The following is a 25,643-nucleotide window of genomic DNA, read 5'->3' on the forward strand; positions in this document are numbered from 1 at the left end:
ATATATTCTTATTCCATTCCTTACTTAGATCTGTGTGTATTAGGTAGTTGTAGTGGAATTGTTAGATCCCTTGTTAGATATTACTGCACTGTCAGAACTAGAAGCACAAGCATTTCGCTACACTCACAATAACATCTGCTAACCATGTGTATGTGACCAATACAATTTGATTTGATTTGACAGAAGGGACAGTCAGACAGAAGGAACAGTCAGACAGAAGGGGCAGTCAGACAGAAGAGACAGTCAGACAGAAGGGGCAGTCAGACAGAAGGAACAGTCAGACAGAAGGAACAGTCAGACAGAAGGGACAGTCAGACAGAAGGGACAGTCAGACAGAAGGAACAGTCAGACAGAAGGGGCAGTCAGACAGAAGGGGCAGTCAGACAGAAGGGACAGTCAGACAGAAGGGGCAGTCAGACAGAAGGGGCAGTCAGACAGAAGGGGCAGTCAGACAGAAGGAACAGTCAGACAGAAGGGGCAGTCAGACAGAAGGGACAGTCAGACAGAAGGGGCAGTCAGACAGAAGGGGCAGTCAGACAGAAGGGGCAGTCAGACAGAAGGAACAGTCAGACAGAAGGGGCAGTCAGACAGAAGGGGCAGTCAGGCAGAAGGGGCAGTCAGACAGAAGGGACAGTCAGACAGAAGGGGCAGTCAGACAGAAGAGACAGTCAGACAGAAGAGACAGTCAGACAGAAGGGGCAGTCAGACAGAAGGGGAAGTCAGACAGAAGGGGCAGTCAGACAGAAGGGGCAGTCAGACAGAAGGGGCAGTCAGACAGAAGGGGCAGTCAGACAGAAGGGACAGTCAGACAGAAGGGGCAGTCAGACAGAAGAGACAGTCAGACAGAAGGGGCAGTCAGACAGAAGGGGCAGTCAGACAGAAGGGGCAGTCAGACAGAAGGGGCAGTCAGACAGAAGGGGCAGTCAGACAGAAGGGGCAGTCAGACAGAAGGGGCCGTCAGACAGAAGGGGCCGTCAGACAGAAGGGGCAGACAGACAGAAGGGGCAGTCAGACAGAGGGGACAGTCAGACAGAGTGAACATGTTTACTGACAGACTACCGTTTATCTTCATTAACTCATTGAACTAATTTAAGTGAGATCTTTGCTGAACAGTTGGTTGGTTACCTGTCTACCTGTGGAGACCTCTGTGTGGTTGATTGTGCTGCAGCCTGCATGGCAAGGGGAGTAATACATCACACCGTCGGCTCCACAGACTGGGTTATAGAGCTCTCGTAAACAGTGACAGTCTGCATTACAGCCCACCATCAGGTTGTCCCCCAACCAAGAGCTGAGAGAGAGAGAGAGAGAGAGAGAGAGAGAGAGAGAGAGAGAGAGAGAGAGAGAGAGAGAGAGAGAGAGAGAGAGAGAGAGAGAGAGAGAGAGAGAGAGAGAGAGAGAGAGAGAGAGAGAGAGAGAGAGAGAGAGAGAGAGGAGAGAGAGAGAGAGAGAGAGAGAGAGAGAGAGAGAGAGAGAGAGAGAGAGAGAGAGAGAGAGAGAGAGAGAGAGAGAGAGAGAGAGAGAGAGAGAGAGAGAGAGAGAGAGAGAGAGAATGAATATTGAAGGGTTGTTTTCTTTGACGTCCGTGATCATTATCTCTCTCTGTATACAGTAGTATAGTTATAACTGGTCAGCAAAAGGGGCGGCAACAATCCGTGTGGATGGATGAAGAATGTCAGGAAAATAAAATAACTGTCATAAACGTCAAAAAATAATAATCTGTGATAACATGGACTTTTAACAATGTGATGAAACTTTGTTGCCCCTTGCCCGAAACAAGCAAAGTGTTGTAGCAAACGATGAATAGAGTAGGATAGGAACCTCTGACCGGGCAACTTGACTGGTAAACTCATGGGTACACTCTCAATGGCTGCCTGGTATTGTGATGCAATCATTTCCATGGTAATGTAGAATGTTCATTCAAATGATGTTAACTGATGTGGCTCATCTATTTTGTAATATCAGTGGAGTTAAATCAACAAATCACAGCACATATTGATGGGTACACTTCCTGATTTTACTCTAGGTTCAAAATATACAGGTTAAGACAACAGGATTCTAATATCCCATGACTCCTTGCGCCACTATTCAACAAGGGACCAGCTTCTGCATTTGGAATGACTGGGAGTGATTGGTAGCAGCACAGAAAGTTCACCAAAGTGAAAAATAAACACAATCATAGTGAATTTCAGCTAACTACTCTGTGAACACATAACTGCTTTACTGTCATTTTATTCATTTAGACGTTTAAAAAATAATTTACAGCCACTTTATTTGTCGATTTCTCGACCGCTGGTCATGTTTTCACTGCTAAGTCTGTAGAATCCAGCAACAGTGCTGGATTCCCATGAATGTGTTCATTTTCTAACCCTTCCGCATGGATTTATTAAGTCGTCTTAACCTTCCCATCTTCAACTTCCCTTTTACTTCTAGCTTTGCTCCTATTGGTACACACAGGGAGAGACTATACAGACATGCCTGATGCCCAAATTGAGATTCTGACTACAGTGAGTACAGCTATGACCGGAAGATTCTTTTATGTAACAGGTTAAGAGAATTTAGGCAGCTGTGAGGCTCAACGCTAGTGGACGAGAAGCAGGTAGATCATTTAATGAGCAACGGACATGGAACAGGACAGGACAAGTGTCTGGACAGGGGAAAAATAACGACATCAATGCAGACACAGAGAGCAAACGGGGGAGCAGACAGTTATAGACGGGGCAATCAACAAAGGGAAGGAGTCCAGGTGAGTCCAATGAGCGCTGCTGCGCGTAATGATGGTAACAGGTGTGTGTAATGAAGGGCAGCCTGTCACCCTCGAGCGCCAGAGAGGGAGAGCGGGAGCAGGCGTGACAGCAGTAGGTTAGGATAATTAACATGGCAGGTGAGAAGACTTAGGTTAAGGTTAGGAAAAGGGTTAGGGTTAGCTAAAATGCTCTCCTAAACTGCTACGAAAAGTCACAGCTGTACACTTTCTAGCCACATCATTAACTTGAATGGGGACGCCCGATCTATTCATTCTATTTATATGGCACACATGCAGTCAGGAACAGAGGAAAGGAGAAAATGTGCGTACAAAAATAGAGCATGCCAAAGCTATCATCAAGGCAAGGTGTGGCTACTTTGAAGAATCTCAAATCTCAAATATATTTTGATTTGTTTAACACTTTTTTGGTTACTACATGATTCCTTATGTGTTATTTTATAGTTTTGATGTATTCACTATTATTCTACAATGTAGAAAATAGTACAAATAAAGAAAAACCCTTGAATGAGTAGGTGTGTCCAAACTGCAATTAAAAAAAAAATAACCTTATTTAACTAGGCAAGTCCGTTAAGAACACATTATTATTTACAATGAGGGAACAGTGGGTTAACTGCCTTATTCACGGGCAGAAAGACACATGTTCACCTTGTCAGCCCAGGGATTCAATCCTGCAATCTTTTGGTTACTAGCCCAACGGTCTAACCACTAGGCTATCTGTCGTCCCAAAGGTTATTACGGAGACCGTGGCCATTTGGATGGCCAATTACCCCTCATGCACAAGTCCATAACTGTCTCAACCCTACCAGTCTGTTTAGCTAACATTCCACTTCTTTGTACTCAAAATAATGATTATACTGTTTAATAGGTACTGTTTAAATAATGTGAAATATTCCACCGGGCCTTGTCTGGGCTTACCTGTTGTGGACTGGCTCATAGTACTGTTCATTGTACTGATGGCCCGGTGGCAGGTTGCTGCGGTAGGGGGAAGTCACCCCGGCCATGGGGATGTTGGGACAGTGGATGAGGAAGATGAAGATGGCAAGAAGACTGACGACGGCACACACCATGCAAAACCTAACGATGCCACGGCAACGGAGGTTCAGCTTCTTCACGATGTAACCGCCCAGGAAAGTGCCCCCCCCACCCGCTGGTACCACCATGTAGCCTGGTGGGAGGAAAGGGAAGGTTAGTACCATGTAGCCTGGTGGGAGGAGAGGGAAGGTTAGTACCATGTAGCCTGGTGGGAGGAGAGGGAAGGTTAGTACCATGTAGCCTGGTGGGAGGAGAGGGAAGGTTAGTACCATGTAGCCTGGTGGGAGGAGAGGGAAGGTTAGTACCATGTAGCCTGGTGGGAGGAGAGGGAAGGTTAGTACCATGTAGCCTGGTGGGAGGAGAGGGAAGGTTAGTACCATGTAGCCTGGTGGGAGGAGAGGGAAGATTAGTACCATGTAGCCTGGTGGAAGGAGAGGGAAGGTTAGTACCATGTAGCCTGGTGGGAGGAGAGGGAAGGTTAGTACCATGTAGCCTGGTGGGAGGAGAGGGAAGGTTAGTACCATGTAGCCTGGTGGGAGGAGAGGGAAGGTTAGTACCATGTAGCCTGGTGGGAGGAGAGGGAAGGTTAGTACCATGTAGCCTGGTGGGAGGAGAGGGAAGGTTAGTACCATGTAGCCTGGTGGGAGGAGAGGGAAGGTTAGTACCATGTAGCCTGGTGGGAGGAGAGGGAAGATTAGTACCATGTAGCCTGGTGGAAGGAGAGGGAAGGTTAGTACCATGTAGCCTGGTGGGAGGAGAGGGAAGGTTAGTACCATGTAGCCTGGTGGGAGGAGAGGGAAGGTTAGTACCATGTAGCCTGGTGGGAGGAGAGGGAAGGTTAGTACCATGTAGCCTGGTGGGAGGAGAGGGAAGGTTAGTACCATGTAGCCTGGTGGGAGGAGAGGGAAGGTTAGTACCATGTAGCCTGGTGGGAGGAGAGGGAAGGTTAGTACCATGTAGCCTGGTGGGAGGAGAGGGAAGGTTAGTACCATGTGTATGTGAGGGATGAGGAGGGATAAGGATGGAGGTATGACTAACTAAATGGTAGGACTGTGACTAAGGGATAAGGATGGAGGTATGACTAGTTAAATGGTAGGACTGTGACTAAGGGATAAGGATGGAGGTATGACTAACTAAATGGTAGGACTGTGACTAAGGGATACGGATGGAGGTATAACTAGTTAAATGGTAGGACTGTGACTAAGGGATAAGGATGGAGGTATGACTAGTTAAATGGTAGGACTGTGACTAAGGGATAAGGATGGAGGTATGACTAGTTAAATGGTAGGACTGTGACTAAGGGATAAGGATGGAGGTATGACTAACTAAATGGTAGGACTGTGACTAAGGGATAAGGATGGAGGTATGACAAGTTAAATGGTAGGACTGTGACTAAGGGATAAGGATGGAGGTATGACTAGTTAAATGGTAGGACTGTGACTAAGGGATAAGGATGGAGGTATGACTAGTTAAATGGTAGGACTGTGACTAAGGGATAAGGATGGAGGTATGACTAACTAAATGGTAGGACTGTGACTAAGGGATAAGGATGGAGGTATAACTAGTTAAATGGTAGGACTGTGACTAAGGGATAAGGATGGAGGTATGACTAGTTAAATGGTAGGACTGTGACTAAGGGATAAGGATGGAGGTATGACTAGTTAAATGGTAGGACTGTGACTAAGGGATAAGGATGGAGGTATGACTAGTTAAATAGTAGGACTGTGACTAAGGGATAAGGATGGAGGTATGACTAGTTAAATGGTAGGACTGTGACTAAGGGATAAGGATGGAGGTATAACTAGTTAAATGGTAGGACTGTGACTAAGGGATAAGGATGGAGGTATGACTAACTAAATGGTAGGACTGTGACTAAGGGATAAGGATGGAGGTATGACTAGTTAAATAGTAGGACTGTGACTAAGGGATAAGGATGGAGGTATGACTAGTTAAATGGTAGGACTGTGACTAAGGGTTCTTCACATATCCCCTGTATGATACAGATCCTGGAGCGTTCGGTACCCTGCTCCGCTCTCTAAAGCATGTGTGAAACGCAAACGAATCCAGGCTGAAACAAATCCTGGACCTGTGCGAGTAGCGGGCCCAAGATCCAGAGCACCACGTATCGTGATGTGGCAGAGCACAACGTATTGTGACAGAGCACCACGTATGGTGACGTGGCAGCGCGAGTCCCATTGTAAACAAGCCTGCTAACGTCATGTAGTGGTTGAAGTGGTTATTTCCAGCGAAAAATGATTGAGTAGAATTCTGACAAACGCTCCAGGAAACCGAATCAGAGAATGTCACACGTGAAAACACCTCATAAGAGGTGGGGTTTCAGATATGTCACATGCAGGTAGGTGACCAATAGTTCTTTATTTATGGATAGAATTACAAATATGATATCTGTGGGCCTAACAGTAAAGATCTATCATTTAACTTTTATAATATATGACCTTTTAATGTGTCATAAACACAACCATTCAGGTTGTTTTCATCTGGTTGTCAAACAATCACTTCAATAAGACTGACGACCCACGCCTGGACATGGACTCTGAAGTCCTTCCTGCATCCAGACAGAGCACTGTACACCCGCCATGTGATGGATGGAAAGAGTCACCTGTAACAAAACACCAACGAGGCTAATGAAAAGGCCTACACTTGTAACCTGAATTGATGCGTCCACAGCTGTCGGTGCCCCTCTGCCTTCACAAAATGTCACTTTTATCACTGAACCACACCACAGTTTAAGTCAATAAATAAAGAGGTAATCGACAGACATGCGCTAATGATAAATACTAGTGTAGTAGCCTGCCGTGTCCTTGGCATCCTTGTATGAATTATTGTGATAGGCTGATGTCAACAGGTACAGCATACAGCAACTATTTACTTTGCCGGTGCATGCAGGGGGTGAAAGTAAGTCGGTAAGGTCCGGTACGGAGTACCAGCGGTAAGGAGTACAAGTTAAACATGTGCCTATCACAATAATGAATACAAAGATGCCAAGGAAACGACAGGCTATTACAGCCTGTAATGTTTATGTGGGGTGTAGTTAGGGTTCTGACGCTCTCTCACCAAACCAGGTGGCTGCCTCAGACGCACTCAGGCTGAACTGAGACTCGAGAAACTTGGGGCCGAAGGTGGACATGCCAGCGATGAGGGTGGCCTCTGTGGCCCCCGCCAGACACAGAAAGAGGAAGGGAGGGTTCTTCAGCAGGAGCAACACTGACCTGGAGAGAGAGAGAGAAGGGAGAGAAAGAGAAAGAGGGAGTGAGGGAGAGAGTGAGAGTGAGGGAGAAAGAGTGAAGGGAGAGTGAAAGAGAGGGGAGAGTGAAAGAGAGAGAGAATGTGAAAGACAGATAGAAAGAAGGGAGAGTGAAAGAGAGAGAGAGATAGTGAGAGAGAGAGAGAGAGAGAAGGGAGGGTGAAAGAGAGATAGAGAGTGAAAGAGAGAGGGAGAAGGGAGAGTGAAAGAGAGAGAGAGAAGGGAGAGTGAAAGAGAGAGAGAGAAAGAAGGGAGAGTGAAAGTGAGAGAAGGGAGAGTGAGAGAGAGAGAGAGAGAGGAGGGTGAAAGAGAGAGAGAGAGAGAGAGAGAGAGAGAGAGAGAGAGAGAGAGAGAGAGAGAAGGGAGAGCGAAAGAGAAAGAGAGAAGGGAGAGTGAAAGAGAGAGAGAGAGAAGGGAGAGTGAAAGAGAGATACAGAGAGAGTGAAAGAGAGAGATACAGAGAGAGAGAGTGAGTGGGGTTATTTCCTTAGATAGATCTTCAGTTGTTAATTAAAGTAAAGCTCTAACACAGAGACCTGGGCCGTATCCACATCTCAGAGTGCTGATCAGCGATCACTTTCACCTTTAAAATATACTGTATATGAATACACTTAGAAAAAAAGGTGCTATCTAGAACCAAAAAGGGTTATTCAGCTGTCCCCACAGGAGAACCCTTTGAAGAAACCCTTTTGGTTCCAGGTAGAACACTTTTGGGTTCCATGTAAAACCCTCTCCAGAGGGGTCTACATGGAACCCAACAGAGTTATACCTGGAAACAAAAAGGGTTGTACCTGGAACAAAAAAGGGTTCCGCTATGGGGACAGCCACAGGACCCTTTTGTAACACATTTTTTCTAATAGTGTAAGCTTATTCAGACAGATTCTAGATCAGCCCTCCTACTCCGAGATACTTTACTATCATGTTATATAACACAATGCAGTCTTTGTCCTGTTCCCTCTCAGTAATCCCCTGTTGCCATGGAGAATCAGTCTGCTTTCTGATCCGGCTAAATGGACCCATAGTAAACCCAGTGGCTACTCGTTGAGGGATAACAACACTACGTTTATACAAGACCTAGATTCAATCTGGCTCTGCAGAAGAGCCGCGCTATAGCGCGATTGACATTGAGCCGACATATGCCTCATTTACTGTGAATGCAGAAACATTGCCTTTAAAAGGTGAATAACGGTGACTAACTCCATTCCGTAAAAATTTGCTCAACAGCGACATTCAAACAAGGCTGCAATGAAAACTAATGGGACTGTAGCGACTGTGTTGACATCAAAATCTGGGGCGTGAGCTATGTTTCTATTCAAGCGTTGATTGACATGGTAATGGTCCAATAGTATTGGAGAAAAGTTGAAAAAACTGACCCCTCCGATGCTGTACGTTAAATTGTGACATGTCATGACGTAACGGACATCACCCATTAAGCAACTCATTCTGCGTCTTACAGCCTACCAGGTACCATCTCTACCAGGTGTAGCGATTCTCTCACCATTTAAAAACAAGAAAGGAACGGGGACAGGGTAAGAGGGGGATACCTAGTCATTTTTTGCGTCATCATTGCAAGCGATCATGACTCTCAAAAGCCGCCGTTACCTTCTGAAGATCACTTTAGCGCCGCACTAAAAACTCGATTCATATTTGACACAAACCTTCAAATAGGTATGTAATGACACATTATATAAACTCTTTATAGTATTTTATTTATATTTTAGAGGTGATAAGTTGGACAGATCGGGTGAAAAAAGCAGTTTCCCAACACGACATATCTCTCCTTCTCACTATCACTCAATTGGTTTCGCTTCCCCACCCGCCATTTTTAAAAAGACCTGACGGAGCTCAATGCCTTCTTCAATCATGCAGAGACGGGCAGCATGAAGGTCTCGTCATTGATTTTGTTGGAAAAGGGGAGAAATTGTGCTTTACAATGGTATTGATATTACAGTTGGTCTGGAAGTATTACGTTTTTTTTGGGGGGGGGGCGCTAAAATAAGGTCACTTGTACGAATCCAGAGCGATGTACAAACGTGAGTTAGCTGATCAGATTGAATCCATCTGTCAGTCTTATGGTGTGAGTTAATAAATAGACAAGGAGAGTGGAAGGCCTGGTTCCTTCTGTATCGTAGAGGGTAGGGTCACCTACTGTACCTAGGCATGTCTTTCACTGACTTCCCAAACTGAGGGTCTGATGCACTGGCCTGACTGCCATCTTTCAGTTGGTGGGCCTCAGACACACGCATGGACACATACTTCTGAGAGCCTGGAGAGAGAAAGGGGGGGGAAAAATACCGATATATATGTTGATGTCAAAGACTGATCTGATTGGGATTTGTTGGGTTCTGTGGTGTTGGTGAAGTGACATTAAGTTGGTCAGTAACCTGGTAGTTGGCGTGGGTAACCCAGGATGGGCAGGGCAACGACCAGCGCTGCTGCGCCTCCTGCCAGGAAGCCAATCCACCAGGCCCCCACCCACAGAGGGTTCTCTGGAGTCAGCTCCGTCCTACACACAGGGAAGGGGCACAGAAGAAGATATGACGAAGAGGACAAAAAGTTGAGAGATGGACAATAATGAAGTCGAGAGCTTTGGTTTATTTATTGAGAATTATGAGTAAATGTTACACTGCAAAGGATCACTAGAGGGTAGTATTGAATATCTGAAGAATGACCACTGGAGGGTAGTATTGTATATCTGTAGAATGGCCACTAGAGGGTAGTATTGTATATCTGTAGAATGGCCACTAGAGGGTAGTATTGTATATCTGTAGAATGGCCACTAGAGGGTAGTATTGTATATCTGTAGAATGGCCACTAGAGGGTAGTATTGTATATCTGTAGAATGGCCACTAGAAGGTAGTATTGTATATTTGTAGAATGGCCACTCAAATCAAATCAAATGTTATTTGTCACATGCGCCGAATATAACAGTCTATGACTAGGCTGGCTGGAGTCTATTGTATATCTGTATATCACTAGAGGGTACTATTGTATATCTGTAGGAAGGCATTTCCCTTTTTAACCTGTCTAGGACTGGCCTCGCCAACAGCCAATGAAATTGCAGGGAACCAAATACAAATCAACAGAAATCTCATAAATCAAATTCTTCAAACATACAAGTATTAGGCACCATTTTAAATATACAATTCTCGTTAATCCAGCAACAGTGTCTGATTTCAAAAATGCTTTACAGCGAAAGCTCCGCAAACGATTATGTTAGGTCACCACCAAGCCACAGAAAAACACAGGCCTTTTTCCCGCCAAAGAGATGAGTCACAAAAAGCACAAATAGAGATAAAATTTATCACTAACCTTTGATGATCTTCATCAGATGACACTCATAGGACTTCATGTTACACAATTCATCTATGTTTTGTTCGATAAAGTGCATATTTATATCAAAAAAATCTAATTTTATTTTGGCGCGTTACGATTGTGCAGAGAGCCACATAAATTCACAGAAATACTCATTATAAATGTTGATGAAAACACATGGAATTATAGATAAAGTTCTCCTTAATGCAACCGTTGAGTCAAATTTTAAAAAAAATTGATGGAAAAAGCGTAATCTGAGTACGGCGCTCAGAGCCCATAACAACCCCAAAAAATATCCGCCATGTTGCGCCGTCAACATTAGTCTGAAATAGCATTATAAATATTCACTTACCTTTGATGATCTTCATCAGAATGCACTCCCAGGAATCCCAGTTCCACAATAAATGTTTGATTTGTTCCATAAAGTCCATCAATTATGTCCAAAGAGCTTCTTTTGTTAGGGCGTTTGGTAAACAAATCCAAAAGCGCGTTCAGGTCCAGTTGGACGAAAAGTTCAAAAAGTTATATTACAGGTCGTAGAAACTTGTCAAACTAAATATATAATCAATCTTTAGGATGTTTTTATCATAAATGTTCAATAATGTTCCAACCGGAGAATTCCATTGTCTGTAGAAAAGCAATGGAACGAGAGCTACCTCTCATGTGAAATGCGCGTGACTGAGAACGAGGCTGCTGCCAGACCCCTTAGTCAAACAGCTCTCATCCGGGAAAAGCCTGAAACCACGTTCTAAAGATGGTTGACATCTAGTGGAAGCCTTAGGAAGTGCAAAATAAACCATATCGTACGCTATGGTCACAAGACGCAGGCCTCCTAATTGTCCTTAGAATTTCTAAGCAAACAGCTGGAGGCAGGGTTTTCTCCTATAGATCTCCATTTTTATGGAATGGTCTGCCTACCCATGTGAGAGACGCAGACTCGGTCTCAACCTTTAAGTCTTTACTGAAGACTTATCTCTTCAGTAGGTCATATGATTGAGAGTAGTCTGGCCCAGGAGTGTGAAGGTGAACGGAAAGGCTCTGGAGCAACGAACCGCCCTTGCTGTCTCTGCCTGGCCGGTTCCCCTCTCTCCACTGGGATTCTCTGCCTCTAACCCTATTACAGGGGCTGAGTCACTGGCTTACTGGTGCTCTTTCATGCCGTCCCTAGGAGGGGTGCGTCACTTGAGTGGGTTGAGTTACTGACGTGATGTTCCTGTCTGGGTTGGCGCCCCCCCTTGGTTTGTGCTGTGGTGAGGACCTGAGCCCTAGGACCATGTGTCAGGACTACCAGGCATGATGACTCCTTGCTGTCTGTTCCAGTTTCAACTGTTCTGCCTGCGGCTATGGAACCCTGATCTGTCCACCGGACGTGCTACCTGTCCCAGACCTGCTGTTTTCAACTCTCTAGAGACCGCAGGAGCGGTAGAGATACTCTTAATGATCGGCTATGAAAAGCCAACTGACATTTACTCCTGATTATTATTTGACCATGCTGGTCATTTATGAACATTTGAACATCTTGGCCATGTTCTGTTATAATCTCCACCCGGCACAGTCAGAAGAGGACTGGCCACCCCTCATAGCCTGGTTCCTCTCTAGGTTTCTTCCTAGGTTTTGGCCTTTCTAGGGAGTTTTTCCTAGCCACCGTGCTTCTACACCTGCATTGCTTGCTTTTTGGGGTTTTAGGCTGGGTTTCTGTACAGCACTTCGAGATATTAGCTGATGTACGAAGGGCTATATAAAATAAACTTGATTTGATATCCCACTGTGTATTCGATAGGGGTGAGTTCAAAAACTACAAACCTCAGATTTCCCACTTCCTGTTTGGATTTTTTCTCAGGTTTTTGCCTGCCATATGAGTTCTGTTATACTCACAGACATCATTCAAACAATTTTAGAAACTTCAGAGTGTTTTCTATCCAATACTAATAATAATATGCATATATTAGCATCTGGGACTGAGTAAGAGGCAGTTTACTCTGGGCACGCTATTCATCCAAAAGTGAAAATGCTGCCCCCTATCCCAAATAAGTTTTAAGGTGAAATCATTTTTATACAGTCTATGGGTCCAGCTGAATCAGATACGGAAAATACAGACGGATTAAGAAGCTGTTCCTCTGAGCTAAGTCAAGAGGTATGGTAGGCGGAGGCAGATAAACAGAGGTACTCACATCATGTGGATCTCTGTGTAGATGTTGAGAAAGTATCCTCCTAGAAGGTACCCTGCTGCTGGACCCATGATTGCTGCTGTATAGAAGATCCCTGAGGAGCCAGACAGACAGAGACCAGAAAAGAGCATCAGTTAGGGACTTCCTACTTCCCCTCATTGTTACTAAAAGCATTGTAATTGGAACAAATCATTCACTAAACCCTTAACCTCAACTAAATCTTGTAATAAATAATGTGGTGACTAAACTGCTTGGAGTAACCCTGGATTGTAAACTGTCATGGTCAAAACATATTGATACACCAGTAGCTAAGATGGGGAGAAGTCTGTCCATACTAAAGTGCTACTCTACATTTTTAACAGCACTATCAACAAGGCAGGTCCTACAGGCTCTAGTTTTGTCGCACCTGGACTACTGTTGAGTCATGTGGTCTGGTGCCACAAAGAGGGACCTCAGAAAATTACAATTGGCTCAGAACAGGGCAGCACGTCTGTCCCTTAAATGTACACAGAGAGCTAAATTAATGATATGCATGTAAATCTCTCATGGCTCAAAGTGGAGGAGATATTGACTTCATCACTACTTGTTTTTGTAGGAAGTGTTGACATGCTGAATGCACCTAGGTGTCTGTTTAAACTAATAGCACACAGCTCAGACACCCATGCATACCCCACAAGACATGTCACCAGAGGTCTCTTCACAATCCCCAAGTCAACAACAGACTATGGGAGGTGCACAGTACTACATAGTCACAAATACACGGAAATCTATTCCACATTAAGTAACTCATGCGAGTAGTAGAATCAGATAAAAAAAACAGCTAATATCTACAAAACAAAATCCATGTGTACGTGTGTGTAGAGAAGTGGCCTGAGGGAACACACTTAATGTGTTGTGAAAAGTGTTAGGAAACATTTTAAACTGTCTATAATTGCCTGAATGTTGCTGGACCCCAGGAAGAGTAGCTGCTGCCTTGGAAACAGGTAATGGAGATCCTTAATACATACAATACAATTGTTCCTGCCTCAACCGGGTTAAAAGACCTCATTGTTCCTGCCTCAACCGGGTTAAAAGACTTCATTGTTCCTGCCTCAACCGGGTTAAAAGACCTCATTGTTCCTGCCTCAACCGGGTTAAAAGACTTCATTGTTCCTGCCTCAACCGGGTTAAAATACCTCATTGTTCCTGCCTCAACCGGGTTAAAAGACCTCATTGTTCCTACTTTGATAGTTTGGTTATATATGTGTTGTTTATTTTGATCAATAAGAGAGACAGACTGAGTTCTTTCACTGAGTTCTCACTGAGGTCATTGAAATGGTGATTGTCTTCTATTGCCTCTGTTGCCTCTGAAAGGAAAATAGCAGGGGAGAGGCACAATTCAAAGGCATATTATTGATGTCTGTGGGGAAACTGCTGAATGGAAAGACCAGAGGTCTAAGGGATGGTCAAAATTACAGGCCTGATTCTGGACATGACATTGTTCCTGTTTGATGTCAGGTCAATAGAGAACAGATGTAAGCAGGGGTTTCTGGGACATGTCTGCTGGAGTTCAGTTAATGACATAATGTTTCCCACATCCAATTTGAACAACTGTATTCAACAACCAATCAATAGGGGTGTAAACAGTCTGTCACCGTTATAGAGTTACAAAATTGCCATTCCGATCCATTAGATATACAATCCTCTCTACAGGCATGATTTCACATCTAACGAGTGGGTGTCTTTAGTGAGTCATTCTCGGCTATATGACATCTCATGAGTCAGCCAATGAATAAGACTCTGCTCTCATCTGCACATCCTGTTTCCTGTCATTCCACCCTTGTCTGACAGTCTCACAGCATTCTGGTGGCTGCTGTGTCAGTCTGTGATCTCTGACCACCCACACACACCTAATGCAGAAGAGACCACACAGATATAATTCACACACGGTATCAGTCAGCCGACACAACACCGCCATGACACGGTATCAGTCAGCCGACACAAACACCGCCAGGACACGGTATCAGTCAGCCGACACAAACACCGCCAGGACACGGTATCAGTCAGCCACCACAAACACCACCAGGGCATGGTATCAGTCAGCCGACACAAACACCGCCAGGACACGGTATCAGTCAACCACCACAAACACCACCAGGACACGGTATCAGTCAACCACCACAAACACCGCCAGGACACGGTATCAGTCAGCCGACACAAACACCACCAGGACACGGTATCAGTCAGCCGACACAACACCGCCATGACACGGTATCAGTCAGCCACCACAAACACCGCCAGGACACGGTATCAGTCAGCCACCACAAACACCGCCAGGACACGGTATCAGTCAGCCGTCATAAACACCGCCAGGACACGGTATCAGTCAGCCACCACAAACACCGCCAGGACACGGTATCAGTCAGCCACCACAAACACCGCCATGACACGGTATCAGTCAGCCACCACAAACACCGCCAGGACACGGTATCAGTCAGCCATCACAAACACCGCCAGGACACGGTATCAGTCAGCCACCACAAACACCGCCAGGACACGGTATCAGTCAGCCACCACAAACACCGCCAGGACACGGTATCAGTCAGCCGACACAAACACCGCCAGGACACGGTATCAGTCAGCCACCACAAACACCGCCAGGACACGGTATCAGTCAGCCACCACAAACACCGCCAGGACACGGTATCAGTCAGCCGTCACAAACACCGCCAGCACAGAAAGAAGAAGAGTAGTAAGACGATAGTCTTCACCATATGAAAATCAAGTAAGCTGTGATCTGCAGTTTACAGGTCCTTTGACACGGTACAGTTGTATTTTTGTTTTACGTTTAAATGAAACATTGTACCATTATTAAAAACAATGGAAACTTGTGTCTAGTGGATGATAAAGACATGCACCACATGAATTAATATGAACAGTGTAGGAAATACAAAACATCTCTTAAAGAGATCAGAACGATGGTCACAGTGTTGTGCTTCGGGACTCACCGATGTACACCGGAGCGTAGCTGGACTTGACGTTCTCGTCCAGGTAGGTGACGCCCAGAGTGTAGAGGGGCGTGGCTCCCACCCCGTGCAGGAACTGGCCCAGCATGAAGACAAAGCGGTAGCTGGACAGGCCCCCGCCCTCCCTCTCATGGCACGGGCTGGTACGGTTCCCCGTGCACACCCCTGTCCGCTCAGTCATGCTTACCTGGTACGGGGGAGTGGTGAAGTGAGGCAGGGTGAACACAAGAGATCCTAGCGCCATGACCAGCACCCCCCAGCCCAGCCAGCGAGGCTTGTGCCCCGTCCCACCAAAGTAACTGACGAAGGCCAGGCACACACAGGCAGCGATGTCGTAGGAGCTGGCGATGAGCCCGGTCTGGTAGCTACGCAGGTCAAAGCGCCTCTCTATGGAGGTCACCACGGTGTTGATGAAGCCGTTGATGATCATGCCCTGGAGGAAGGAGGCCACACACAGGAAGAACAGTACCCAGCGAGGGGTGTTGAAGGTCTGGATGACTCGGGGCGTCAGGGCCCCCCAGCCACACAGCCCTTCTGAGTCTGCGGGGATGAATGTGAGGCCCAGTGGGGTCTCCGCGGGTGCTAGGCCCGTGTAAAGCTGTCCAGGCAGTGGGGTCTCCGCGGGTGCTAGGCCCGTGTAAAGCTGTCCAGGCAGTGGGGTCTCCGCGGGTGCTTGGCCCGTGTAAAGCTGTCCAGGCAGTGGGGTAGCAGCCCTGGTGAGGATGATGTGGCTAGCGGGGCCATTTCCAGCGGCGCTCCCGGGGCCTAAACCCACTGGGCTGTCCTCCTGAGAGTCCACGGGGCTGGGTGTCTCTAGGGAGGGGCCCATGGGGCTGTCCTGGAGGTCCAGCAGCTCCTGCTTGGAGCTGAAGGAGGCGTCGGCATTGAGTAGGATAGGCATGACCCCAGGGAGGGGCTCTCTGAGAGGGATAAAAGGCCTGGGAGACAGGGGAGGATTTTGAGGGAGAGGGAGTGTGCTGTAATAAAGGGATGTTTTCTCCTGTGGGCTAGTGCCTGTACTCTATCTCACCCAGGGTTTCTCCTGTGGGCTAGTGGCTGTACTCTATCTCACCCAGGGTTTCTCCTGTGGGCTAGTGGCTGTACTCTATCTCACCCAGGGTTTCTCCTGTGGGCTAGTGTCTGTACTCTATCTCACCCAGGGTTTCTCCTGTGGGCTAGTGGCTGTACTCTATCTCACCCAGGGTTTCTCCTGTGGGCTAGTGGCTGTACTCTATCTCACCCAGGGTTTCTCCTGTGGGCTAGTGTCTGTACTCTATCTCACCCAGGGTTTCTCCTGTGGGCTAGTGTCTGTACTCTATCTCACCCAGTGTTTCTCCTGTGGGCTAGTGTCTGTACTCTATCTCACCCAGGGTTTCTCCTGTGGGCTAGTGTCTGTACTCTATCTCACCCAGGGTTCGTTTATGCCATTGAGCAGTGAAAGTGTCTGCAAGTTGAAAACAATCCTCTGTCAGAGGGGACCACTGCACAGGGAAATGGACAGGATATGCTTTACTGGGGCCTCTGGGAAATGTCCTCCTAAAAAAGGAGAGAAGAGGACTGTCAGACATTATCACAAGATGTTCTTCTGAAAATATAAAAATGTGGAGATTTAAAAAATGATGATTCTAATAAAACACATGAACTTTAATCTGAGCCAATTCCTTTCTGTCTAGGTGCCTGCTGACAGACAGAGAGCACGTGTCTCTGGTCTGGTCCGGTTTAGCCCGGTCTCGTGGTACTGTACTGCCTATTACCCTCCTATGATGGTGCCAGGGCGATGGAGCGGTCCAGAGGACCAGAATAAATAACACTAAAGGGATTAGCTCTGCATGGGGGAGCTGGTCCAAGGACAGGCCAAAACACTAACACAACTACATTGTCCAGACCCACAGGTTCCCCCCAGAAAAACAGACCCCCCCCAGATAAAACACAGCAGTCATCTCACCATGTCACATGAAGACATACTATATCTACTCAGTGAATGTTCCCTATATACTTTACTGGCTCTCAAGAACATTGTCCTCCATGAATGACAGTTGAAATACTTTGAATAATATCTCTGATAAATGTATGCAAATGAACCCGTTGATGACACATGGTGCTGTGGAACAGAAGGTAGAGAACACAGGCTAACAGGGGAACCAAAGGTCATTCATATGGTGATCAGCTGACCCCTGGATCTCTCACCCCACCTCACCTCTCTTCACTCCACACCACCCCACCTCTCTTCACCCCACACCGCCTCACCTCTCTTAACCCCACACCGCCCCACCTCTCTTTACCCCACACCACCCCACACCACCTCACCCCCACTCTCTTCACCCCACCTCTCTTCACCCCACACCACCTCTCCTCTCTTCACCCCACACCGCCTCACCTCTCTTAACCCCACACCGCCCCACCTCTCTTTACCCCACACCACCCCACACCACCTCACCCCCACTCTCTTCACCCCACCCCACCCCACCTCTCGTCACCCCACACCACCTCACCCCTCTTCACCCCACCTCTCGTCACCCCACACCACCCCACCTAGCTTCGCCCCACACCACCCCATACCACCTCTCTTCCCCCCACACCACCTCACCTCTCTTCACCCCACACCACTTCTCTTCATCTCACCCCCCTTCACCCCACACCACCCCACCTCTCTTCACCCCACCTCACCCCACCTATCTTCACCCCACACCACCCCAACTCTCTTCACCCCACCTCTCTTCACACCACCCACCTCTCCTCTCTTCACCCCACACCGCCTCACCTCTCTTCACCCCACACCAGCCCACCTCTCTTCACCCCACACCTCTCTTCACCCCACACCACCTCTTCACCTCACTTCTCTTCACCCCACACCACCCCACCTCGCTTCACCCCACACCACCTCAGCTCTCTTCACCCCACCTCTCTTTACCCCACACCACCTCACCTCTCTTCACCCCACACCACCTCAGCTCTCTTCACCCCACCTCTCTTTACCCCACACCACACCACCCCACACCACCTCACCTCTCTTCACCCCACACCACCTCACCTCTCTTCACCCCACACCACCTCACCTCTCTTCACCCCACATCACCCCACCCCATAGATTTGGAAAGAAAACACTCTAAAGTTTCTAAAACTGTTAAAATAATGTCTGTGAGTATAACAGAACCTATTTGGCAGGCGAAACCCCGAAGACAAACCATCAAGGATTTTTGTTTTATTTTGTTCACTGTGTTTACATTTACTTTCTATGGGAACCTAGATTTCTGTGGCAGTTGGTTGCAGTTCCTATTGCTTCCACTAGATGTCAACAGTCTTTAGAAATTGGTCGATGTTTTTCTTTAGAGAAATTAAGAATTACGGCTATTCAGAACGAGTGTCCAGCCTAGTGTACTCCTTTGTTTGGGCGCGCGACCTGAAGCTCGCTACACTTTCATTTTAGATGCACGTAACACTCGTGGAAAGGATGAAACCAAGGTGCAGCGTGGTACGTGTTCATGTTTCTATATTAAAACCGAACACCAAACAAAACAACAAAACAACAACGAACGTCACGTCTTGAAGGCTACACAGAGCTAACCAACAAAACAACATCCCACAACCTAAGGTGGCAAAACAGGCTGCCTAAGTATGGTTCCCAATCAGAGACAACGATAGACAGCTGTCCCTGATTGAGAACCATACCCGGCCAAAACATAGAAACACAAATCATACAAATCATAGAAATAAAGAACATAGAATGCCCACCCAAATTACACCCTGACCAAACCAAATAGAAACATAAAAATAGCTCTCTAAGGTCAGGGCGTGACACTGCAATTGAACACAGTGTATTCCGTCTTAAATTTTATCGATTATTTAAGTTTTAAAATACCTAAAGATGGATTAGGAAAGTTGTTTGAAATGTTTGGACCAAGTTACAGGTAATTTATTAGATAAATGGTAGTCATGTTGGGCGAGTTGGAACCGATGTTTTTCTGAATCAAACGCGCCAAATAAATGGACATTTTGGAGATATAACGACGGAATTTATCAAACAAAAGGACCATTTGTGATGTTTCTGGGACATTTTGGAGTGCCAACAGAAGCAGATCCTCAAAGGTAAAGCATATCTTATATCGCTATTTCTGACTTTTGTGTCGCGCCTGGCGGGTTGAATTATGATTGTCATGTGTTTGTTTGATGGGATGGTAATAGCATGGTTTGCCGTAAAGCCTTTTTGAAATCTGACATGGTGGCTGGATTAACAAGAAGTTAAGCTTTAATTTGGTGTATTGCACTTGTGATTGTATTAAAGTTAAATATTAATTTTTGAATTACGCACTCTGCAATTTCACTGGATGTTGTCCAAATGTTCCGCTAGCCGAACACCCAGCCATACCAGGTTTTAAGAACACGTTCTTTTTTACAATGACGGCCTCGAAACAGTGTGTTAACTGCCTTGTTCAGGGACAGAACAACAGGTTTTTACCTTGTCAGCTCCGGGATTCGATCTAGGAACCTTTTGGTTACTGGTCCAACGCTCTAACCACTAGTCTACCTGCCGTCCCAGTGCACTTGGGGACCTTCAATGCTGCAGATATTTTTTGGTACCCTTCCCCAGATCTGTGCCTCGACACAATCTTGTCTCGGAGCCCTACGGACAATTCCTTTGACCTCATGGCTTGATTTTTGCTCTGACATGCACTGTCAACCTTGGACCTTATATAGACAGGTGTGTGCCTTTCCAAATCATGTCCAATCAATTTACTTTACCGCAGGTGAACTCCAATCAAGTTGTAGAAACATCTCAAGAATGATCAATGGAAACAGGACGCACCTGAGTTCCATTTCGAGTCTCATAGAAAAGGGTCTGAATACTTATGTAAATAAGTTATATCTTTGTTTGTTTGTTTATTTTTTGCAAACATTTCTAAAAGCCTGTTTTCACTTTGTCATTATGGGCTATTGTGTGTAAATTGATGAGGGGGAAAAATGTATTTAATCTATTTTAAAATAAGGCTATAATGTAACGACATGTGGAAAAAGGGGTCTGAACACCTTCTGAATGCACTGTACAAGTTGAATCTGCTCTGAGAATTGTTTTGCTGATAACCAAAATAAAAACAGTACTGGTGTTTCTGCTTGCTCCCCTATGTGTAGGTGAAAGGCAGACAATACACGGTAAGGCATTCTGCGTGTAAATAGCTCATTTACATTTTTTGGTCAAGTGATCATAATCTTCGGGCAACCAACTAATACTCCTGATTTGCCCAATGGGCAAGTACCTTTCAGACCTTATGTCAATCCCTGAAATTTTTGCTTTCAGACTTTATGTCAATCCCTGAAATACTTGCTTTCTGACTTTATGTCACTCCCTGAAATACTTGCTTTCTGACTTTGTGTCAATCCCTGAAATACTTGCTTTCTGACTTTATGTCAATCCCTGAAATACTTGCTTTCAGACTTTATGTCAATCCCTGAAATACTTGCTTTCTGACTTTATGTCAATCCCTGAAATTTTTGCTTTCAGACTTTATGTCAATCCCTGAAATACTTGCTTTCTGACTTTATGTCACTCCCTGAAATACTTGCTTTCAGACTTTATGTCAATCCCTGAAATACTTGCTTTCTGACTTTATGTCAATCCCTGAAATTTTTGCTTTCTGACTTTATGTCACTCCCTGAAATACTTGCTTTCAGACTTTATGTCAATCCCTGAAATACTTGCTTTCTGACTTTATGTCAATCCCTGAAATTTTTGCTTTCTGACTTTATGTCAATCGCTGAAATACTTGCTTTCAGACTTTGTGTCAATCGCTGGCAAAGTATAGCTACACAGTAGCCAACATTTCCTTTGCTTTCATTCTCCCTTGAAGAGTTCACCAGCTAATCAAATTCTACAGTTCAGACTCCATCTCATCAAACCCAACACGAAAACAGCAATCAAAAAGAACTGAAAGCATCTAGTCGGATAACACTTTGAAATGTTTATGAAGGACACCATTCTTACCTTATCAAACCTACTCTTTGTCGTTTGGTTTGTAGAGACCATTTTCTGTTTTGATTTTTGAAAACTTTATATTGAATTTAATGTAACTGCTTTTAAAGAACTTCCAGGACACCTGCAGACACAGTTTGGCCTGCCAACATTCTTCAGAGCAATAAACCTGTGATGTCTTGTTCAATGGTCGCTTAACCCATATCATTTTATTGGTTCCTTTTCTTAATGTTAGGTTGAGCAAGTATTACGAAAGAAAAGCTAACAACCGTTTTAAACATATAATTAAAGTGAGCACAGTGCTGTTATCTGTTTTCTTTTTCCTCTTTTCTTGCTTAGCTTTGGGAGCTACGCAGAATCCCCCCCCTCTTCTTTCACATAACCTACTAGCCTAATACTCCTCTCCTCATTACAACATCATTTACTTCATTTAGTTAACAAAATAATCAGATTGAGGAAAAAAAATCCTTAGATTCACCAAACTGTTTTTTTTCTCCAATGTTTTCTCAATTACCCTTCAACACCAATCACGAAGCATGACAGCAAACAGTAAGTCAATATTAAGCACGATTAGCATCCTACCTCCTCCTCATGGTAATCACAAATATATCCCAAAGAAGAGAGAGAGAGAGAGCCAGGCTGATGATAGAAACAGAGTCAGGGAGAGAGATAAAGATGGAGGTATCCCAGGTTGTAAGCATGTCTCTCCAAGCCTCTTAAAGGCTCACGCCGAGATGGCACAACGCCCAACCCTGACGGTTGGATCCTGCTGATGACGGCCCAAGAGGAACGGCCCACCACTACAGTAGCTAATCCACCTGGGTAACTAGCTAGAGCTTACCACCACCTCCCATTGACCACCTTACCGGACCCAGACCCCCCCCCCCCTCTGTATTATACAGTATAATATAACATAGCATCATACCCGCTGTATAATATAACATCATATGATAACCCATGTATTATACAGTATAATATAAAATCATATATCAATGACCGATGAATAATACAGTATAATATAACATAATATCATATCATATAATAACCACTGTATTATACAGTAATATACTATTTTCGGCTCACACATCTCAGGGATCAGAGGTCAAAAGGTGAATTGCAAACAATGGTAACTGTTTGAAATACAACCTCATTAATTTAATAGATATTCACTAGAGCAGAACAGTTACTGTGTAATGTGAATGGTGTATGTGAATAGAGAACTGAATAGAACTACAGCTCTTCTGAAGTGATTTATCACATTCACACCGTTGAAACCTGCTTAGGGATAGTGTGTGTGTGTGTGTGTTTAGTGTGTGTGTGTTTAGTGTGTGTGTGTGTTTAGTGTGTGTGTGTGTGTGTGTGTGTGTGTGTGTGTGTGTGTGTGTGTGTGTGTGTGTGTGTGTGTGTGTGTGTGTGTGTGTGTGCGTGTTTAGTGTGTGTGTGTGTAGTGTGTGTGTGTGTAGTGTGTGTGTATGTGTGTGTTTGTGTTTAGTGTGTGTGTGTGTGTGTGTGTGTGTGTGTGTGTGTGTGTGTGTGTGTGTGTGTGTGTGTGTGTGTGTGTGTGTGTGTGTGTGTGTCTTCAGACATGATAGACTACCGCTATACATGACCTTTGACCTCTGTTAACCATGAGGCCCTGTGGAGAATCCTCCTGATGTGGCTGCCCTACACAATGTGTTAACATCCTCCACTTCCTGCATGACGGTGTGTCATTCTCTCTGGTAGTGAAACCACAGAGTCAATCGAGATAAGGACCGAAGTAAAGCAAGGCTGCGTCATCGCAACAACCCTCTTCTCCGTCTTCCTGGCTGGAATGGGTCACCTGACAGAGATCAGACTGTCCATAGGCATAAACATCACCTACAGGACAGCTGGGAACATATTTCATATTCTCCGTTTTTAAACCCAAGTCAAGAACCACAACCACTTCTGTGAGAGCCTGCTCAGAAGCTGACCTCCAGGCCATCGGTAACATATTTAAAGAAGGGCCTCCCGGGTGGCGCAGTGGTCTAGGGCACTGCATCACAGTGCTAACTGCGCCACCAGAGTCTCTGGGTTCGCGCCCAGGCTCTGTCGCAGCCGGCCGCGACCGGGAGGTCCGTGGGGCGACGCACAATTGGCATAGCGTCGTCCGGGGTAGGGAGGGTTTAGCCGGTAGGGATATCCTTGTCTCATCGCGCTCCAGCGACTCCTGTGGCGGGCCGGGCGCAGTGCGCGCCAGCCAAAGGGGGCCAGGTACACGGTGTTTCCTCCGACACATTGGTGCGGCTGGCTTCCGGGTTGGAGGCGCGCTGTGTTAAGAAGCAGTACGGCTGGTTGGGTTGTGCTTCGGAGGACGCATGGCTTTCGACCTTCGTCTCTCCCGAGCCCGTACGGGAGTTGTAGCGATGAGACAAGGTAGTAATTACTAGCGACTGGATACCACGAAAATTGGGGAGAAAATGGGATTAAAAAATACATACATACATCAGGATGGGTCCAACACTCAACACCAGAAAAACAATTATACTGAACCAGCAAGCTCCGGGAGCACACCTGCCACCCACCAAGATCACTGCCAACAACGCAATAGCTAAACACCGATCCCAGTTTCCCACACCTACAGTAGGTACAGCAGCCACCTTTGCTGCAATATTTCTACACTAGCTAGTGCTGCCTTTGGTATAGGTTCCGTGTGGCTCAGTTGGTAGAGCATGGCGCTTGCAACGCCAGGGTTGTGGGTTCATTCCCCACGGGGGGACCAGGATGAATATGTATGAACTTTCCAATTTGTAAGTCGCTCTGGATAAGAGCGTCTGCTAAATGACTTAAATGTAAATGTAAACTCAGAAACAGGATCGTCCAGGATCACGACATTACCACCAGGACCAAATTGGACATGTACACCTCCATGATCATCCCTACTCTGCTATACGGTGTGGAAACCTGGACTTCATATCCAAAACACATTAAACCCCTTGATAGGTTCCACCAACGCTGCCTCAGGAAAATACTTAGCATCAACTGGGAAGACAGAGAAACCAACATTGGTGCCCTGGAGAGATCCAACTCCTCCGGTATAGAAGCCATCGTAATGAAACATCAACTCCTCCGGTATAGAAGCCTTCGTAATGAAACATCAACACCTCCGTTATAGAAGCCTTCGTAATGAGACATCAACTCCTCCGGTATAGAAGCCATCAACTCCTCCGGTATAGAAGCCATCGTATTGAGACATCAACTCCTCCGGTATAGAAGCCATCGTAATGAGACATGAACTCCTCCGGTATAGAAGCCATCGTAATGAGACATCAACTCCTCCGGTATAGAAGCCATGAACTCCTCCGGTATAGAAGCCTTCGTAATGAAACATCAATTCCTCCGGTATAGAAGCCATCAACTCCTCCGGTATAGAAGCCCTCGTAATGAGACATGAACTCCTCCGGTATAGAAGCCATCAACTCCTCCGGTATAGAAGCCCTCGTAATGAGACATGAACTCCTCCGGTATAGAAGCCATCAACTCCTCCGGTATAGAAGCCCTCGTAATGAGACATCAACTCCTCCGGTATAGAAGCCATCAACTCCTCCGGTATAGAAGCCTTCGTAATGAAACATCAACTCCTCCGGTATAGAAGCCATCAACTCCTCCGGTATAGAAGCCATCAACTCCTCCGGTATAGAAGCCATCAACTCCTCCGGTATAGAAGCCATCAACTCCTCCGGTATAGAAGCCCTCGTAATGAGACATCAACTCCTCCGGTATAGAAGCCATCAACTCCTCCGGTATAGAAGCCATCGTAATGAGACATCAACTCCTCCGGTATAGAAGCCATCGTAATGAGACATGAACTCCTCCGGTATAGAAGCCTTCGTAATGAGACATGAACTCCTCCGGTATAGAAGCCTTCGTAATGAGACATCAACTCCTCCGGTATAGAAGCCATCAACTCCTCCGATATAGAAGCCATCGTAATGAGACATCAACTCCTCCGGTATAGAAGCCATCGTAATGAGACATGAACTCAGATGGGCAGGTCACCTCGTGAGGAAAACAGCTCTTCTACTTACAGCTCAGGGATGGATACCGTGCCCCAGGAAGACAGAAAAAGCATTTCCGGTACAACCTCAAAGCACACCTCAAGTAATGT

General features: G+C 45.9%; 1 protein-coding gene across 2 annotated transcripts in view; it reads right to left on the reverse strand.

Moving 5' to 3' along the window:
* The window catches only part of LOC129861276 (solute carrier organic anion transporter family member 4A1-like), an 83,358-nt gene that overhangs the window by 19,271 nt on the left and 38,444 nt on the right, over positions 1 to 25,643 (reverse strand). For both annotated transcript variants that reach the window (XM_055932555.1, XM_055932556.1), the window contains exons 2-8: positions 15,532 to 17,085; positions 12,548 to 12,638; positions 9,446 to 9,567; positions 9,216 to 9,327; positions 6,872 to 7,026; positions 3,680 to 3,929; positions 1,126 to 1,288 (exon numbers count right to left, since the gene is read on the reverse strand). In XM_055932555.1, the coding sequence (XP_055788530.1) occupies positions 1,126 to 1,288; positions 3,680 to 3,929; positions 6,872 to 7,026; positions 9,216 to 9,327; positions 9,446 to 9,567; positions 12,548 to 12,638; positions 15,532 to 16,450 (1,812 nt within the window). In that variant the 5' untranslated portion in view covers positions 16,451 to 17,085. The remainder of the gene's footprint in view (positions 1 to 1,125; positions 1,289 to 3,679; positions 3,930 to 6,871; positions 7,027 to 9,215; positions 9,328 to 9,445; positions 9,568 to 12,547; positions 12,639 to 15,531; positions 17,086 to 25,643) is intronic.

Source organism: Salvelinus fontinalis, chromosome 8 (assembly GCF_029448725.1).
Source record: "Salvelinus fontinalis isolate EN_2023a chromosome 8, ASM2944872v1, whole genome shotgun sequence".
NCBI lineage: Eukaryota > Metazoa > Chordata > Actinopteri > Salmoniformes > Salmonidae > Salvelinus > Salvelinus fontinalis.